The 20821-nt window shown below is 41.7% G+C and overlaps 1 protein-coding gene across 1 annotated transcript in view; it reads right to left on the reverse strand.

Annotated features, from left to right (window-relative positions):
- The window catches only part of TP63 (tumor protein p63), a 182837-nt gene that overhangs the window by 15441 nt on the left and 146575 nt on the right, over nt 1-20821 (reverse strand). Inside the window, 7 exon segments of the mRNA XM_042460239.1 lie at nt 9098-9240; nt 10769-10810; nt 10812-10852; nt 12545-12681; nt 14013-14122; nt 16760-16875; nt 20619-20805. Of these exon segments, the coding sequence (XP_042316173.1) occupies nt 9098-9240; nt 10769-10810; nt 10812-10852; nt 12545-12681; nt 14013-14122; nt 16760-16875; nt 20619-20805 (776 nt within the window).

A 20821-nucleotide genomic window follows, 5' to 3' on the forward strand; every position in this document is an offset into this window, starting at 1 on the left:
AGTAAGGGGAAGATTAGACTGGACTGATCAGTGATGGGATGCAATACCACCCCAGGATAAACCTGAACATTATTCTCTCCAGTCACCAGGTATGGTAAGCCTGAGGAGTTACTTCTGTAAAACATAAACTTGGAGCACATGAACTAAACAGAAAAAGGACTGCACCCACAAGCACAATCCATGTACAGCACAATTTGGCCCCAACCCTCTGGAACACGCTGCCCATAGAGCTCCGCTCGGCCACCTCCCTGGCCCAGTTTAAGAAGGAGCTCAAAACCTTCTTATTTTTATCAGCATTCCCGGACGCTGGTCCTGGTTAGCTTCCCCCCCGGCAGCAGTGGTTGGCTGGCCAGAAAGTGGTTTTAATGTAATTTTAATGTCTATTGTTGTTATTATTCACTGTGTTTTATTGTATTGTATCGGTATTATGCTGTGCACCGCCCTGATTATGGGAAGGGCGGTATAAAAATAAATATATATATATATATATATTTAATTCACTTTTAGCACACAGAGTAGATGCAAAGTGGATCTACCCAATTCCAATTCATATGGCTTGTTTTACGCACTTCATGTCTCTTGTAGCTGTGAGCAGCTCAAAGGGCTTCACATATTGACAGAAGGACAAAAGGCCAAGCAAATGAACATTTAATGTAGCACAACACCTTTCCCCAGGTAGACTTCTCCCTCCTCCAAGACCTAGTGGGGAAGCAGTGCCACAATCTGTATGATGGGGCTATCGTCCCCAAAGATAATTTGTTGTTGTGCGCAATCAATAATTATTGTTTCCAGCTAATGGCAACCTTAAGGTGAACCTATCATGGGGTTATCTTGGAAAAATAGAGGATTTGCCCTCAGTGTCTTCCTCGACATTGAGAGGGAGTGACTTGCCCAAAGTCACCCAGTGGGTTTCCATGGCTGAGCAGGGATCTGAACCCTGGTTTCCAGAGCCTTAATCTAACATTCAAGCCACTATACCAAAAGATAAAGCACTAATATCATCCATAACTCAAGACTTGATCATGTTTGCATCACAGCTAGTATGCTTGTAAAACTCCCCCAACCCACTGACTCACTTCCGGATTTGGGGGTTCTTAATTATCCAATTTCCGTTTTGGAAATAGTACTCATGTGTTAGCAGCCCACTACCTATATTCTTGACAGCCTTGCTGCATTATATTAAAAAAAAAGATCTCAGGGATAGAGCTTCCATTCTTTTTTGATTATGGTCTGTTACATGGAAGACAGAAATGCACTTCTTCCTGTAAATAAAGTTGGATCCTTGATTCACCAGCACAACCTGGTGCAAATAATAAATATATACTTGAGGGGGGGATCACAGGTAATTGTGATGTAATTGCAAAACTGAATCTAAATATTTAACCTGTGCAAAGGCAGATTCAGGAACAATTAGATATGTGAATGACAAACAAAGAAAAGGAACAAATAAATTGGGATATTCCTGGCCTATTCCTTCTCCAAAGCTTTGTTGTTGTTGTTAGAAAATGGATTTGGGAATATTTTCTTCTAGAATGACTAGAATGTTTAAGGCAAGGTGTTCATATATCTACTCCCTCCCAATGATTATGAACATTATATAAAACTAGGCAACATATCAGATTACTCCTGGTTTTGTATTTCTTTTCTCAGATCTTTTAATGGGAAGGAGTGCTTTATGTCTGAGGAGATAAAATAATTTCCTTTGCTTTGTCAAATTTGGGGGTTCCTTCTGGTTTTATGTTTTTTTGCCTGAGCCTCATAAACTGGGAAGACCAAAGTACCTCACAGTCCAGACTTTATGGCTCCACTTGAAACAAAATAAATAAATAAAAATTAAATGTTTATGTTTTTGTCAGTAGTTGTTTTTGTATTGATTGTTATAAAAAAATTTTTTTAAAAATTAAATTAAATTAAAACCAAATTCCATTTTAAATCACTGTCAGAATAAACTGTACTTTCCATATTCCAAACATTATGATTTTATACAAAGCCAAATTAAAGATAATACATTTCATGTTCCTAAATTAACAAAATTAGCAAAAATGTTCTGTAAAAGCTATTCATTTTGCATTTTATCAATGCTTCCAAAAAGTCTTTCTCCCTGACCACGAAAAACTTGGGGTAAATGTGTTTCCCCCCACTATGACTTCAAAATTTCTGAAACTTTTGTATCTCTAAAAGAGATTTCTGAACACTAAATTCTACAATGGTACAAGCTGGAAGGGGGGGGGGATATGCTTTTGACACTTGAACCCACTACTGAGATCATCAACATTTTGAAAAGGTATACAGTGGGCCCTTGGTATCCTCTGGAATTTATTTCGATGACCCCCCCCCCCCCCCCATGGATACCAAAATCAGTGGATCCTTAAATTTTATTAAATACAATGACCTAGTGAATTGGTGTCACTTATATAAAATGGCAAAAATCAAGGTTTGCTTTAGGGAATTTATATATATATTTGAACATTTTCCAAACCATGGATGGTTGAATCCATGGATAAGGAATCCATGAATACGGAGAACCAACTGTATTGTTTTGTTGACAACTCCTTAATTTTCCAAACTATTAGCCATCTTACTTGGTGGTTGTGTGTAGTTGTAGCCTAAACACTTTTATAATCCTTCACCATCATTGTTTTGCTGACTGTGCTAAGAACTGCAGAGAAGGCTAGGATCTGTCCTTTGTGATAGTAAAGGCCAAGAAAGGGGAGATTTTAGAGATGAGCAATAAAGGCCTCCCCAAAGTCTACAATAGCCCAATCCAGGAGATACCCCTGCCCTTTTAAGAGGCTTTTGCATAATCTCTACTGCAAATAAGGTAAAAAAAATTATGAATGGTGCCCAAAAGTAACATTAATTCTATAGAGAAAACAAGTCGTCCGATCCCCAATGCGCTCATCATAATATCCATCCGCGCAGCAGAAATAAGCTTTTCAATTCTGTACACCTTACTAGTCTCTGACCAGCATTAAAAGCTTTGGCAGGTTTACAATGGAAACAAGTTCTCAACTGTAAGTCGCCTTTCTGTCTCAACAGACAAACATACAACATTTTATAGAAGACCCGAGGCCAGCTCAGAGAAAACATTTTACACGGTTCCTTGCAGATATAGTAAAAAGCAGAGGCAAAGAAGAAGAGAAACCACTGGAGGAAGACCTTTTGTGGTGGTTCCAGACCTCACAATGCTCTAGCTACCAAAGAATGGTGGCAGTCTGTTTCTGAAAATAGCTTGACGCCTTGCAAAAGTTTGTCCTTCCAATGGAGTTGTTTTCAATTAAGCCATTTTCCTACAAAAGCCCTCCCTTGCCTCATTTATTTTTGGGATCAGGGAGCTGCACAAGAACTCCCCACCCTTCCAGATGGTTTTAGGAGTAGGTGGAGGAGGATTTTGGGGGGGGTCTGGAATGTTTTGAGAAGAGCGTCATTTCTTTGGGGGTGGCTCCCTCCTCATTCCTGACAGTTCGCCCCTGAAGCACGCAGAGAGGAGGCTGCAAAGGAGGAACCAGAGAGAGAAGAGAGAAGATGAAAAAACAAGTGTGATTAGGAGCATTTACTGTTAGTAAAGTACCTTCATGACCGCTCTCTGGAGCAAGGTGATTCAATGGGTCTACTCAAGTTAGGACAAGCAACTGGGTAACCTTTATAGGTAGTGGTTCCCAAACTTTGGTCCTCCAGATGTTTTGGACTTCAACTCCCAGAATTCCTGACTATTGAGCAAAGTGGCTAGGACTACTGGGAACTGAAGTCCCAAACACCTGGATGACCAAAGTTTGGGAAACACTGCTTTACACTATTGAATTGTAAGTGGCCTTCAGGATCACAGGTGAGAGAAAGGTGGGATGTATCCAACCACTCAAGGAGGGATAAACCCAATATTGTTGTGTGCCTTCAAGTCCTTTCTGACTTATGGAGACACTATCGCAGGGTTTTCTGAGGCTGAGAATGTATGCCTCTCCCAAGCTTACCAAGTGGGGCTTTATGGCTGAGCGGGGATTTGAACCCTGATCTTCAGAGTCGTAGCAATATTCTCAAACCACTACACCATGCTTGCTCTAAAACCTGTATCTGTTGTTGTTGTGTACTTTCAAATCATTTCCAATTTATGGCAACCCATAGTTGAACCTACCAGAGTTTTCTAGGAAAGTTTCTTCAGAGCTGGTTTGCCATGGCCATCCTGAGGATGGCCATGGCAAATTCCTTTGAAGAAACTTGCCAAGAAAACCCTATGATAGGGTTGATATAAGTCGGAAACAACATGAACAACAACAAGCCAGCATGTGCTGCTTCCTTCTTCTTCACAGGTAGCACCACACGCTGAAACCGTCCTTAATGGACTGAAACTCAGCATGGGGAAAGTTTGGCTGACTATTAAAGGAAGCTGAAGAGGCTGCTGATGGGGCTCTATTAAAAAGGATGCATGTCCCTCCCTGCAGGGCCCAGGGCTGGGCTGGATTCCAGGGGGAGAGTTTCTTGGCAACCTCAGATCTGCTGACTTCAAACAGCAATGCCTGGGTTCTCACTCTACCAAATTCCCCATCAATTTGTAACATAAGGAATTTAAAACGCACCAGACCCCACACCCTGCCTTCCTTGGAGTAGCTGCTTTATTGCAGGAGTGGGATTTCCAGAATGTTGTTGGATTGCAGCTACCAGCATCTCTTCCCCATAGGCTATGCTGGCCAGGGCTGCTGGGAGCTGCAATACAACAACATCTAGAGAAACACATTTTGCCCACACTGATTTTATAGCAACTCCATAGGGTAAGAGGTCCATTTTTTGCCTCCCCCATGAGCAATCCGAGGCACACGGTGTCACTTCTTGTTGCCATTTCCCAAACCTTTTGTTTAATTTGGGCCATTTTAAATGGATTTAAGGGGTGTTCAGGGTTTCTAGATGAGTAAAAGGTGTATAGGGCATTAGAAGGTGTATAGGGCATGTTTTGAGACATTTTGGGGTGCAAAAATCCTCTAAAAACTTGCGATGGGATATTTTTTGGAAGGGAGCTGGGGTGGTACTCAGGGGTTATATGTGACCAGTAAGTTGCCCTTTCCTCACCCATTTTATAGCAATCACGAATCTGCTGTAATGAAAGCAGATTGCATGTCTAAACGATTTAAATACTCTTCATTCAAATCAAACCAACTGTGATCAGGCCACACATGATTTAGAGGAATTTGGGTTTTTTCGGGGGGAGGGGGCAAACTTCATAAACTCTGCTGAAAAGGATCCATAGATTTTACTGGAATATCTGTGAATATCTGAAAGGATGTGCATTATCAAATGTATTGCAGCCCACCCATATTGTATGGACATGCACGGTTGTGCATTTTTGGCAGAGGGAAGATGAATAGATGTGATTGTAAATTTATGAAGAAAAATCAAGAAAATTAAGAATCAAAAATATGCAAAAAAAATCCACATTAATTTGCATAATACACATCTGTAGATTAGCTCTTTGACTAATTTAAGATTCCCTGTGATCATGAAGGTACTTGTCAAGGAGCAAAGAGAAAGCAAATCATTCAGATTAGGAGGCACAATGAAAACAAAACACTCAAGGAGAGAAAGGAGCAAAAAAGCAGACCCTGAATGTTGCTTTAGCTTCTCATTGCAAAAGGGCAGTCTTACAAAGTGTTTCTGACTCCAACCACTACCATGCACAAACGTCTGCATCTCAATGGGGAAAAATTCAAGGAAGACCAGTCAACAGGCATAAACTATTCCATGGCTCACAGCCGAACACATGCTTTGCATGCAGAACGTTCCCAGGTTCAATTGCAGGCAGCATTTCTCCTCTTAAAAATAAAAATCCCAGCCCATGCCACTTGCAAAGACACAAATGTCAACATACAGCAGCCAACATTTTGAAGTAAAGATTGCATGGAATGTGGCATGCAATAATAACACAGCCCTGTACTGGTCTGCTCCAAATATATATATATGTAAATAATGAAAGACCCAGCCAGTTCAATAGTGCAAATCCATAGGGATTTGGATACAGGTTTGTAGCCTTAAGTCTGCATGGTGCATTGATGCATGCATAGTGTGTTGCAGCCTAAAGCCCACATTGACCTTCGGAGACAAGTCTTCCTGTGCACGAAGAACAATGTTACCTGTTTTATCTGTTAAAATGAATCATACTCCCATCCCAGAGTACATCTACATTGTAGAAATAATGCAGTGTGAAACCACTTTAAGTGCTGTAGCTCAATCCTATAGGATTCTAGGATTTGTCGTTGTGCAAGGTCTGTAGCCTTCTTGGCCAAAGAGTGCTGGTGTCTCACCAAATTATAAATCTCAGGAGTCTGTAGCTATGGTAGTTAAACTGGTGTCAAACTGTATTACTTCTACAGTATAGATGCACACCTAAACACACCTAATCTCATCTGATTTTGGTAGGTAGGCAGGGTTGAGCCTTGTTGGCTCCTGTATGGGAGACCACTAGGCAGGGACCTCCTGGTAAGGCTAGGAAATGGATCCTGCCTGAAACACCTGCCAAGGGGGAACCTCCGATTATCCTAAGTAAAATTCTGATTCCACAATGGGTAAGGATCTCATGCTAGTGGAGTTTTGCTCAAGATTATTACTCAAGTGGATGAAACTGGCTTACAATAAGCTACAAAGCTCTGGTAACTCTGGTTACCAGGTAACTAACACAAATCACAATTCCCTTCCTGGAAATATTTACATGGAAGGAATATTCAAAAATATTAACAAATTGTAAGCCACTTTGATAGCCTTGGCTGAAGAGTGGGGTATAAATAAATAAGTATTATTATTATTATTATTATTATTATTATTATTATTATTATATTGGGATATGGTTGAAAAAGATATTTTGATTGTTGAAAAACTCTGATGAAAAGAATCCTGCACTGATGAGAATATAGGCAGCTTGGTGCTTATTCTGTGCAAAACTGGCCCCTGGTTGTTTTGAACAGCAAACAGCCATTTCTGTTCAGAAAACAGATTTTTTTGCTTGAAAAATATTAATTCAATGCAGAAATATTAATTCCTGTGTACAGAATGCAAAATTTCCATATAGGAAATGCTATGCTTGGGGATGTATTCTGCATAAAATTTGCACATAGTTGTTTTGCAAAGAAAACAGCATTTTCCGTGCAGAAAACTGCATTGTCCATGCAAGAATTGATATTTCTGCATGGAAATATTATTTTTCATGTAGAAAATGAAGATTCCAGAATAGAAAATGATTTATGATTTTGTTCAAGCCCATCATCTGCAAATCCCAAATTGGAAATAGCCTTCAAAACTGCATGGATCTCAAAGACGTTTTTGCAGCGGGAAAGAAGCTACTGCAGTTACTCATTGCTACTATTGAGAACAAAAATTTGTGAAGAATTCATCCCTAGAATTTCATCCCTAGTATAGAAATTGCTGTTTTTTTCTGTGCAAAATCACATGTGAAATTTTCAACAGAATGAGTCCTGAACTGCAAGGATTCATGTTTCTCAAGACTCAAAACACATGGGTAATTTTTTAAAAAACATTTTGCAAACATTTTCAAATATTCTTTCCATCCCAAATTAGGTGAGAAGGGCATTTTAGCAAAATGCTCCATTTCAGGAGTTCTAGCTCACAGTAGCAAAAGGGTACACATCTCTGCAATGATATGCATTTAAGGGACACAGATTTCTATGTCCTTATGTATACCCAGAAGGGTGGAGGAAGACTGAATTTCTCATGTTTCAAGGAGAATCCTGCCCATCCAAAGAATTCATATTAGATACAGAAATGGACTCGTATCAAGTGGGTTACATGTCACTCAGTGGCAGAAGGGAAAAGCTCCCATATAATCCCCTCCATTCATTCCTTGGTGGTCTGCCAACCCCAACTCAAGCATGCAGCAAAGGTGACAAGGGTCACTTTATTCAGGGATTCTGGAAGACACAACCCACACAGAGGATGCATTGCAGGGTGACCAGATGTCCTAACTGCAAAGGAGGACTAGGCACCATAAAACGTAGGATGTTCAAGACAACTGTAGGACACTGTAAATTAAAAGCTAAAAATACTAATATAAATATAAATCCATTTCACATGCTTTATTTCCAGCTACTGTATATTACATATTCTCTATTTTATTATGTATTCAACTATATTTTTCTTTCTTAAAATGCCTTGTTGGCTTGCAACATACTTAAAGAACTATGGGCAAGACAAAGGCTTAAAATTGTAGCAATAGCAAGTAGCAAGTACATTTCTATACCGCTTATCAGTGCACTTAAGCACTCCCTAAGTGGTTTACAAAGTGTAAGCTAATTGCCTCCAACAAGTTGGGTACTCATTTTAGCTCCCTCCTCAGAAGGATGCACGGCTGAGTCAAGCTTGAGCCCTTTCACTGGTACTGAACTCACAACCTTATGGTTTTGAGTGAGTGGCTGCAGTACAGGCATTTAACCACTGCGCTATTGTACTTTAAACCCTTGACTGAATCTACACTTGAATCATTTCTTTCATTTATCCTTCATGCTTAAATTAAGGGGGAAACCCCTTTCAGCATTTACATTCTGTCCTCAAGGAGCCCACTGCCCAACACGTTTGCTGACCTTTCCCCTTCCGAGAAACAAATGCACCCTGAGCTCTGGGTGCGAGTCTTGTCTGCTGCTACTCCTAGGCAAAAAGAACTTTCAAAGAATCTATCCTGTCTCCCTATTTGCAGCTAGTACAGGTTGCCAAGTAGATGCATTTCTCAAAGGCGAACAGCAAACATGGTGTTACTCAATGGGCTTCCTAGTCATGCTCAAAATACAGGACATTTTGGAATTGCTCCTAGACAGAAGGTTGAAATATAGGATGTGTCCTGGAAAAGGAGGACATCTGGTCACCCTGATGGAGTGGAAAGTTGCATGAATGTGCTTCCACTCAAGACAACATCTTCTGTCCAAGGGTATCCAGGTCCATAGTACACAAGCAAATCATGCACAAATCATGCATTTCACTGAAGCTCAAGGAAGGTGGCTATGGTTCGGACTATGACCCAGAGTCAGGTTCAGCCCCCTCCTGCTTCTATTTTGTTTCAGTGCCCCTCCTGGATCCCCTGATGTAGACCATCCCACAATCCCACACTCACTGTTTTTGCAGCAAGTGCTGATGCTGCTGCTGTTGTTGCTGCTGCTGTCGGTACGTCTCGATCGTGTGCTGAGGAAGGTACTGCATGAGCTCCAAAGATTCCTTGATCTTCAGCAGCATTTCGTAAGTCTCCCGGCCTCGCACCTGCACCAAGAGGAGAGGAAGATGAACATTTTGGGGAATGCAATAAAAATAAAAATATGCAGTAAAAACAAGGAACAGAATGAGAAAAGCTCCCTCTTTTGGGCAACTCCCAAAACCCTCTAGCCAGTATTGGCTATGTTGGCTTGGGCAGTCATCCAAAAAACCTGAGCTTTTTCAAGAGCTATACAAGTCCTAAATTGCTTAGTTCTTCTTTTTGTTCCTAGCCATAGGCAGACAGGTGGTCTTGAAAGCCCATAAGAGGAACGCAATGGACATGGTCAACCCAGCTCTCGGTTGGCAGCTATTATTAGTGGTTGCCCACCAATCCCTCCTCTTTTATGTTTCACCTGGGTAAGAGAAGGTTAAGAAGAGACATGATAGTCATGTTTAAATATTTGAAGGGAAGTCATACTGAGGATGGAGCAAGTGTGTTTTCTGCTGCTCCAGAGAATGGGACACAGAGTAATGGATTCAAAGTACTAGAAAAGTGATTCCACCTCAACGTTAGGAAGAACTTCTTGATGGTAAATTTGTTTGATGGTGGAATTCCCTCAGAGAGTGGTAGAGTCTCCTCTTTTGGAGGTTTTTAAACAGAGGCTGGATGGCTATCTGTCACAGGGGGTGCTTGGATTGTGGATTCCTAAATGGCAGAATGGGGTTGGACTGGATGGTCCTTGGGGATCTCTTCCAACTCTAGGATTCTATGATTCCTCTAAACTACCTCACCTGCAGAGAGGGGACAGGGGAGGGAATCAATCTATCTAGCCCTGGATTTGGAGATACTGCTAAAGTAAAAGAAACATCTATTGCCCCTGGTCTTTCCTAGACCAAGCTTGTTCCAAAACAAATGACTTCTTCATTTCTTCCACTTCTTATTCTTCAGAGACTAGAACTCAAACCGATGGATTCACATTATAAGAAAAGAGATTCCACCAAAACATTAGGAATAACCTTTTGTGGGTAAGAGCTGTTCGGCAGTGGGGTGGACTCTTCTTCATGGAGGTTGGATGGCCATCTTTTAAGGTGCCTTAGTTGTACATTCCTTAGTTGTGTACTGGACTAGGTGTTGGACTAGATAACCCTTGTGGCTCCTTCCAGCTCTATGATTCTAAATATAGCTGTTGGTCTCAACTGGAGCAGACCCACCGAATCAAAGAAAATTTGCTAAGCCAAAACTTACATGAGTTCCAATAATCCAACAGATATACTCTAGTTAGTAGAAACTAGCAATTGGAATGAGGACTAGGATTGCCACTGTGGTGAAAGCCAAGAAGAAGCAGGAGAAGATCTTACCACTACTGAGAACTTCCAGTTCCAAGCCAGTTCCAAGACAGAGTGGGATCAAGACCTTGGCAACACAGCAAAGAACTTGACAGAGTTGGGGGAGGTCCATCTAGTAGTCCAAGCACCCCCCCCCCCCATGAGAGACACCCTCCTCAAAGCCAATATCTCGGAAGGGTTCACACAGAGGAAGTGAAAGGATCATGCATGGAAAAAGTGCCAGAAAGAGCACATTGACTGCACTTACCGGCAGGTATAACAGCTCATCATCTGGAGTGCGCCGTTTTTTTGACTGATGTCATCTGAATGCCATGCGTACTCTGTCGAAAAGCTGTCAAGGGAGGGAAAAGTATGCATCCTTAATAGAGGTGCTGCACTCTTTTTAATCGCATGTTTAAAGTTGCTTTTGCTTCTACAGGTTGAGTATCCCTCACACAGGGTGAGTATCCCTCATCCTGAATTCCTCCAAAAATCCAAAATTGTCCACATAGGGGGCTGAGATAGTGACGCCTTTGCTTTCTGATGATTCAATGTATACAATCTTTGTTTCATGCACAAAATTAGATTAAAAATATTGTGCATAAAATTACTTTCAGACTATGTGTACAGTAGGCCTTTGGTATCCTCTGGGGGTTGGTCCCAGGACTGGATGCTCAAGTCCCATTATATACAATGGTGTAATAAAATTGTGTCTTTGCCCTTATATAAAATGGCAAAATCAAGGTTTGCTTTTTTAGATTTTTTAAAAAATGATTTCAAGGCATGGATGGTTGAATCTGTGAATGCAGAATCCATGGATAGTGCAGGATGGATGTATAAGGTGTATAGGAAACAGAAATAAATTTCATGCTGAGACTAGGGCCCCATCTCCAAGATATTTCATTTTTTGTGTGTCTTCAAGTCATTTCTGACTTATGGCAACCCTAAGGTGAACCAATCTTGGGGTTTTCTTGGCAAGTTTCTTCCTGAAAGGATGCCATTACCATCCTCTGAGGCTCCGAGAGGGTGATTTGCCTCTGGGATAGCTCATTATGTATATACAAATATTCCAAAATCCAAACAAAATTTCAAAATCCAAAACACTTCTGGTCCCAAAGCGTTTCTGATAAAGGATACTCAACCTGTAGTTTAATTCCATTTTAATGGCAATCTTTTTGTATGTTTAAGCTACATTGCATTTGTTTTAACTATGCCATATGGTAAGCCATCTTGAGTCCCTGTTTTGGTGAAAAGGTGGAATATAAATAAAGATGATGATAATAATCAGATGCACCTATAAACTTAAGAGCACTAGCAGGTTCAGACAAAAAACTCAGTGCCAACCACCATTTTGCTCAGACAATTCCTTACACCATAAACATGGCATGAAGGTCATGCTGTCCCTTGTCCCCATGTTCCCACATACTGGCAACTGGATGCATACTGTTCCTGAAAATGAGACTGCATCAAATCATTAATTCTCCAACAGCCTCTCCCGTTTTCTACCTTTCCGGTATTAGAAAATTTTCAGCAGCTAAAAGACTGTGAGATCTGTAAAGCCCAATTTTAATTTTCCAAATACAAATTCCAGTTACATGTATTTAGCCAGCAAGGAGGCAGATCTTCATATGAATAGGGATTATCTGTGTTGCTGAACAGCCTGATTGATTCTGTCATCTCATTTTTATCTTTTAGCAACTATTTTTTATTCTGCTCTAGTGCATCTAATTCCATAGGTATAAATGAGTGCGGGAAATCCGGTTTCATGGGGCAGCCTTTCATTTGCCTGGTTCCCCAGTGATTGACACACAGGAACAGTTTCTAGCTCCGTTTCCCAAGGGCACCGGTGGTGGTGAACAAACCATAACTAGAAGACAAATCCAAAATGACTTGAAGGGTTCTGTGTAGCCCAAAGGTTCACACATTGCAAGAAATGCCCCAGAAAGTCTTCTAGCCCTCTGTTGGTGCTCCAAGCTGTGGTGGCAGCAGGGATCCCATGAAAGAGCCAGAGGCCCCCAAGGGGCACCTGCACCTGGCTACTTACGGCGCTTCGTACCATCACCATTCTTTGTGCTGTCGGAGACTTGCTGCTTCCGGATGCTGTCCTCGTCAGCTTTCCGGTCCCTGCCTGGGCAGGCACAGATCCGAGCCTCAAAGCACCGGCGGCCCAGGACTTGTCCGCTGTGGGATACAGGAAAGGGAGACATCCATTAGATCACTAGCTAACATAAATATGGGAAATTTCACAAAACGGGCAGGCATTCCGCAACGGCAGTAGTGGGCAGCTGTACAGAAATTAGAGTGTGTTGTGTCCTCGGGAAGATCCAACTCTGCAAACTGTCTCCAATTCCTTTGCCTTTAAATGTCCTCCAGTACCCCCAGGAATATTGGGGGCAATTTCATCATGTTTTAGGCTCTCTGGACAATTTTAGCACAAGGAGAGTCTTTCCCCCCCAATATGTGCTATACTGCCTGTTGTAAAAAGCATTTCCCACTTTCTATTGGGAAAAAGTCCTCTCCTGGGCCTGAAATGAATACCACTTTTCTACCTTACTTTTCTGTCCCACCAGTTATTACTGAGTTGCTGTATCCAGCACCATTCACCCTTGGCCATGCTTTCTCAGAGTTGTTTGATTTCTGGCTGCACCCTTCTCACACTTGGCTATGAAGAACTACTCTGGACTGCAATCACATTGTAAATCCCAACAGTAAGATGCTATGACTTCCAATAGAAAGGTGGAGGATCAAGCACAGGGTCAGGCTTAAGAGTATAAGTGAAGTTGCAAATTACACATATTTTTCTCACCAGCAAGGGAAAATAATATCTCAGTACATCAAGACACACTCCAGTGTGTTGTTCTTTTGTGGAAAAAAAAAACACGTGTGCAAAATTTTTAGGGTTTTACTTTTGTGTGTAAACAAAATTATTCTTTTGAGCAACCTCCCCACTTTTTTTTTATTTTTTATTTTTTTTTTGGAAGAGCATTTTGCACAAGATACACTACTTTCTCTGCAAAGTAAGTTTGCACAAAAAGTCCCTGTATGCAAACAATATTATTTTGTAAAAATTCCCAGAAAGAAAAAAAGGAGAAAAACTTTTGTAACACCACTCTGCAAGAAGAAAACTTTTGAAATTATTTGTTCTTGCATGTGAGAGTGAAATAATCTAGAATCCATATTCCTGTGTGTAACTGACATGTGGAAGAGTGGCCTCAAACTAAAGAACATGATCCTTGAAAGAAGCTTAGATTGCAAGCATACTGGAGAATTCACCACTGTGCAAAAGACAATTGTTTGATAACTCAGCAAATAATGCTTCCCTAGCTGGGACTCAGGAACTCTGTGGACAGCACCCAGGCCAGGATTGCAAAAAAACAAGCGCGAGTCAGGCTATGGGTGCAAGGTCTTATTTTCTGATCATCTGTAGCAATTGCAATGTCTCCCAAGCCCCTCAATGGTTCAGGCACAGGCAGACACTTGCCATGCCGCCCTTCCACACCTGTGTTACTTACTCTCTGGTTTCAAGCGTCACAATGATAAGAATCGGACGACGGTTCATGCCCCCGACACAGCTGCTGTTGCACATGAAGTTGTATAAGACTGTTGTGAATTCAGTGCCAACCTGAAAGGAAGAAAAAAGGGGGACTGTTGAACTATGAGTCACCATGCAGTTTCAAATATACTCTTGTAATGAATGGCTTTGATGAATGCTGATTCAGGATGAAAAAAAAGGATATTGGGGCCCCTCCCCAATCCATCTTTCCACCACGTTTTTTAAGGTATCTGAAAGAGAAAGGACGGTCTGGTTTAGATGCTACACATGGACCATATTCTACCAAGTTTCTTTCCAGGTGTCCATCAACCCTGACTGGTTGTAGGCTTCCTGGTTCTCAGGTAGGGCTCTTTCAGTTCACCCGCTACTTGAGCCTCTTAGCCAAGGATGCCCACAGCCTGGGGAGTGGTATTGAGTAAGGCACTGAGGCCTCCATTTGCTGTTTTTGTGTGCCTTCAAGTGGTTTCTGATTTATGGCGACCCTAAAGTGGACCTATCATGGGTTTTCTTCATGTTCCTCCAAAAAGATCCTCCATCCTCCCTGTTTTATTTAACACCCCCCCCACACACACACTTTTCAGCCAATCCCCTACCTCACTATAAAATACACTTAATTGCTTAAATATGCTGTTTAAGGAGTCTGCCACTCTGAAACAGCAAGAAGAAATATCTTAAATGTGACCAGGAGTAACTGGTGTCATGCCCTGCCCCCAGGATCTGGGCATATACTCCAAGTCTGACGGCTCTGATGGAAAAGCTGAGAGCCCTAAGGACATACCAAGGCTACAGCAATGCCAGCAGCCCCAGGAGGTGAACCTGCATCCAGCAGAGGGGCCAAATTCCCAGTAGCCTCAAGAGCAAAGTTCATTACTACCCTGACCGTCAGATTTACCAGTGCCTACCCCCACAGAGAGACAGCAGGAAAAGGAGAGACAACAACATTCTCAGCATTTAAGTAAGAAGCAGGCTGCTAATAGGTAGAACTTGCAAGATCCAGATGAGCTATAAATATTCCAGTACCCTCAATCCAGTATGGCTGACAACCATCCATCTTCCTTGGGAGAAAATCACTCTGGTGCACTGTTCCTTGATTGAATTTCTGCAGCTTGGAACTTTGCCTGGACTCTGATTATTCCTTTGGATTAACCTTTAGATTGCTGTACTGGTCTGACTGCTGACGTGTGAAAAACATGGATTGAACCTGGAAAATTTTTGCCTGTGAAGGATGTCTTCTGCCACAAGAGTGTATGTCTTCTTTTGGACAGATATCTTCTGTGGTCTTTTGTGTAGTGTTGAAAACTACCACACCATAGCTATCATATACCAGGAGGGGCCTGTTCTGCTCCTACTTACTCATCAGGAGGGGACAGAATGGGGAGGCAATTCAACTCATGTTAAACCAAGGAGAAGGGACACACTCAGTTTGTGAATGCACTTCCATTTTCTTCCCCGTCTGATTAGAGATGACCTCCTTGTCAATACAGTGGTACCCCGGGATACGAAATACCCAGGTTACGAAATTTCCGGGCTACGAAAAAATCCCATAGGAAATAATTGTTCCGGGTTACGAATGTTTTTTCGGGTTACGAAAAAATTTTTGGTGCTTTTTTCGGCTTTTTCGCACGAAATCGCGGCTTTTCCCCATTAGCGCCTATGGCATTTCGGCTTGCGAATGCTTTTCGGGTTACGAAAGCGGCGGCGGAACGAATTAATTTCGTAACCCGAGGGAGCACTGTATCTGAATTTCCTCTCTGATCTCTACCTACTTCACAGTTAAGCAGAACAGGTCCCTGAGGGCTGACAGCTTGAGGTGGTGAGTGGGGAGGTTTTGGATGGAGTGCAAAGATTAAAACAGTGATTTCCAAACCCTGGTCCTTTGGATATTTGGACTTCAGATCCCAGAAGTCGCAGCCATCATAGCCAATAGTATGGGATTCTGGGAGCTGAAGTCCAAAATACCTTGAAGATTTAGGAATCACTGGTTTAAAGGATAATCAAGTTTGGAAATTAGTGGCTTAAAGGATAATCCCTTGCACTCTTTCAATATATATACATGAGGAACAACATAGGGAGTTGATTATGTTTAGCCTGGAGAACAGAAGGTTAAGAGGTTATAGGGCAGCTGTGTTTAAATATTTGAAGGGGTGTCAGATTGGCGATGGAGCAAGCTTGTTTTCTTCTACTCCAGAGACTAGGATGTGGAGCAGTGGATTCAAACTAGAGGAGAAGAGATTCCACCTCAACATTAGGAAGAATTTCCTGCTAGTACAAGCTGTTGGACAGTGGAACACAATCCCTTGGAGGGTAGTAAAGGCTCTTTCTTTAGACGTTTCTATACAGAGGCTGGATGGCCATCTGTTGTTTTGATTGTGTATTCCTGAATATCAGGTGCTGGACTGGATGGCCCTTGAGGTCTCTTCCAGCTCTATCATAATATATGTGGCTTAAGTCAGACATTTAGGTGTAATGATTCAAAGATATAGCTGTGTTAGTCTGTAGAATCACTATGTAGATAGATCTTGTAGCACCTTTGAGACTAACTGAAAGTAAATATTGGCAGCATGAGCATTTGTAGACTTCAGTCTACTTCCTCAGAATGCACCTGTCTACATTTAGATGGAATGTTATGTTCTTTTGGCCAAGTTTGCACTGAACAACCCCCGCAAAAGGATGAAACAGCTGAAAGGTCCAGCCCTCCTTGCTCACCTGGGGCGGTTCATAAGGCACAAGGACACTCTGCCTCCCAGTGATGGGGTCTTCCACATACTGGGCATGGCTGTTTCCTTCCACTCTGATGAGGTGACTCGGGGGAGCAATTTGACCTGCAAAAACAAGGGGAAAGGTCAATGGGGTCAGTGGCAGAAACAGCAATTTAACTAAAGGGGAAAGGACTAAGAGAGATAAGCCAACATCAAAGCTGCAAGCAGAGGGTGGAAATGTCAGTCACAAGGTTAATGCAAAACCAAACAGGCAAGTTGACTAGCTAGCATTTTTAGAGAAATAAAACGATTAATCTGTTATTTAATGGGGTATGTTATCATGTTAAAGTAATAAAACTGGCCACCCACAAATTAAAGTGACTGAAACTCTTTCATTATTTATCTTGATAGTGTTTATAAACTAAAACAATAATGGCCTATATTTTAAATCAGCTACTTAATATATTTAACTAGGTAACGTCTCCTGGATAGATTCCCCCTTCCCCAAACTTATTACTGGCCTAAATCAAATCACCAGTACCAACATGAGTAGACCTACTGAATCAAAAGGAACTTGGTAAGCCAACACCAACTGAAGTTTCATTTCACAAGGGTTGCCAATTTTGGAAGGCTCAGTGGCTCTACTGATGCCCAGGAGAGCTTGTGTGTGTGTAACCCCACTGCACCCTGACAAAAATATTTTTGCCCCCAAAACCCTGTGGCCTGGAGGCATTTCCCTGGGTTTTTAAACCCCTTGGCTGCATTAGACCCAGAAGAGGCCTTTTTCAATAACAGAAAGTGAGTAGACGTCACATCTGGTTCACTTTCTGTTGCAAAAAAGGCTCTCCTGGGCCAAAATTGGCCTGGGAGGAGGTAACATAGTGAATATTGAAGGATCATACAGTATCTCTCTCTGTGAGCCAATGAGACCTCTACAATGGTTTGGAAATGAACTTTTCTCTGTCCCACCACCTTTTTTAGGAATATTTTCAAGCTGTGGATGGTGGAATTTGTGCATGTCAAATCCATGGATATGGAGGGCTGACTGTACTGTGAACCAGCTTAGATCCCATATTGGGAAGAAGGCCCATAGGAGCACTAAGATCATCCAAAGAGGCCCTTTTCTCTGTCCCACCACCTTTTCAGGCTCCTTTGGTGGGAACAAGGGATATGACAGGGCCTTCTCAATGGCTGCTCCATCTCTGGAAATCCTTTCCTAGACAGCCCAAGATGGCCCCATCACCACTCTCCTTTCAGTAGCTGGTAAAAACATTTTTGTGCCATCAGGCAAATTAACTAGGATTGGGCTTTAAATGCTGTGCAGTTCTGTTTCTAAGGATGGTCCATTGTCTTTGAATACTCTTAATGTTTAGTGTTTTAATTTCATAAATTGTTCGATTGTTTTTAATCTTATATTTACACTTTTGTTAATGCTTTTGCATTGTTTTTAATTTGTATTGTTTGAAATATGGTGTTAGCTGCTTTGAGTCCCATTATCAGGAGAAAGATGAGATAAAAATGAATAAAATATAGTGGGCCCATGGTATCCGTTGGGGTTTGGTTCCAGAAACCCACCATGAATACAAAAATCCATGGATGCTCAAGTCCCATTATATACAATGGCATAGTAAAATGGTATCTCTTATATAAAATGGCAAAGTCAAGGTTTGTTTTTTGGAATATATATATATATATACACACACACACCATATATGCTCGACTATAAGTCAATCTCATGTATAAGTCGAGGGCAGGTTTTCGGGCAAAATTATGGATTTTGATATGCCCTGTGGATAAGTTGAGGGTAAAATTTAGGGACATGTAACAAAGGATCTAAAAGATGAAGCAAAGGAAAACAATGCCAAACAACTTCCAAAATTCCAACAGGCATAACTGTTTGCATTCACACTATAGGCAAGATGGATGAGAGAACAGAGCAAGGTCATTGCTTCTAGAACATATTACACTCTTCTCTTTCTACAGGGGATGGTTCCCTTTTTTAATAAGAGTTAAGGTACAGTACTTACACTGACCTGTGGATAAGTCAATCCAGGTTTTTTGGGTCAATTTTTTGACTAAAATTTCTAGACTTATACAGTGTGTGTGTGTGTGTGTGTGTGTGTGTGTGTGTGTGTGTGTGTGTGTTTTCTAGACTTATACAGTATATAACATTTCTAGACTTATATGGTATATATATACTTCAATGGCCGAGAGGCCATTGAAATATCCTTGGGGACTGCATTCAGTCCATGAGCTGCTTTGCTCAGCCTGATTTAATCTAGCTGGGATGAGGAAGTGTATTCAGGCTTATCTTCCCATTATTTGTTTTTAATAATTTGAAAAACCAGAAGCAGGGTCCTCAATTGAATTGCTACTGCCAACTTGACTAGACCATTGAATCAGAGGATCAACATCCCACCAATGGGACCAAATATTTGTAGACATGGGACAGGGCCTTTTCTTCTGTGACACCTTGATTATGAAACATTCTCCATTTAGAGGCCCAACTGGTGCTGAGACTGGCTTCCCTCTTGTGATATGTTAAAACAAGACTTAGTATTAAAACCTGGGAATAGTGGTGGTGGATTCAAGTGATTTTATCCATGTCGTATAGCTACAGTGAGAGTCAGCATTTCATAGTGGTTTCAGCATAAGACTAGGGCCCTGGAAAACGAGGTTCAATTCCCCACTTGGCCATGGAAACTCACTCAGCGGTCTTGGGCAAGTCACACATTCTCAGACCCAGAAAACCCCTTGGTCCATGGTAGGGCCACCATAACTTGGAAATGACTTGAAAGCATACAACAATAACAAGAATAAATAGCTGCAGCATTTAAAAAATCAACTACAACCTGTTTTAAATTGTTGCATTAATAGGTTTTTCGACTGTCCATCCTTTATTGTCCAATTTTACATTCTTTTAGATTTATTTTTGGTTTTACACATGGCCCTAGAATTTTCTGAATAACATATACAATACAGCATATAGATATTATTGTTGTTCTATGTCTTCAAGTCATTTCTGTCTTGGGGTTACCCACAAGGTTTTCTGGGGTTGGGAATGTGTTTTATCCAAGGACAACCAATGGGTTTCTATGGCAAAGCGGGGAATCAAACCTAGATCTCCAGAGTTGTAGTTCAAAAAGGACATTGAGAAACTGGAGCCATGTGTCCAAAGGAGAGCGACTAAAATGGTGAAAGGTCTGGAAACCATGCCCTAGGAGGAACACCTTAGGGAGCTGGGTATGTTTAGCCTAGAGAAAAGAAGGTTAAGAGGTGATATGATAACCCTGTTTAAATATTTGAAGGGATGTCATACTGAGGAGGGAGCAAGCTTGTTTTCTGCTGCTCCAGAGACTAGGACCCAGAGCAATGGATGCAAGCTCCAGGAAAAGAGATTCTACCTCAACATTAGGAGGAACTTCCTGACAGTAAGGGCTGTTCGACAGTGGAACAAACTCCCTCGTAGTGTAGCGGAGTCTCCTTCCTTGGAGGTCTTTAAGCAGAGGCTGGATGGCCATCTGTCAGGGATGCTTTGATTGAGAGTTCCTGCATGGCAGAATGGGGTTGGACTGGATGGCTCTTGAGGTCTCTTCCAACTCTATGATTCTAAGATTCAACACCACTGCACCATGTTGGCTCCCATAGATATTACGCATATATTAATAGGGGAAGGAAGGAAGGAAGGAAGGAAGGAAGGAAGGAAGGAAGGAAGGAAACTTGGCAAATCAACTCATATGTAATTTATGTTGTGTGTCCCCTCTAGCTGGATCCAGTAGCTGGATTTAAGCTACAGTGAAATGCTTGAAAACCCCAAGATCTCAGCTTCTGAAGAACAAGGAGGAGATTCTGAATCTTGGACTCACCCTCGTTGAATTCCCGACTGAGCTCATGATTCGGGCAACGCTTCACCACTTCGGTGACGTGTTCGGCTTTCTTATACACTGGCATGGCTCGGATGACAGCTCCTTGAGGCGGGGGAGTCATCACCTTGATCTGAATGGGACACGTCTTTGCAATTTGGCAGTACAGCTTCTTCAGTTCAGTGGAGTACTAAAATAAAGAAATA

The sequence above is a fragment of the Sceloporus undulatus genome, chromosome 3 (genome assembly GCF_019175285.1).
Source record: "Sceloporus undulatus isolate JIND9_A2432 ecotype Alabama chromosome 3, SceUnd_v1.1, whole genome shotgun sequence".
Classification (NCBI taxonomy): domain Eukaryota; kingdom Metazoa; phylum Chordata; class Lepidosauria; order Squamata; family Phrynosomatidae; genus Sceloporus; species Sceloporus undulatus.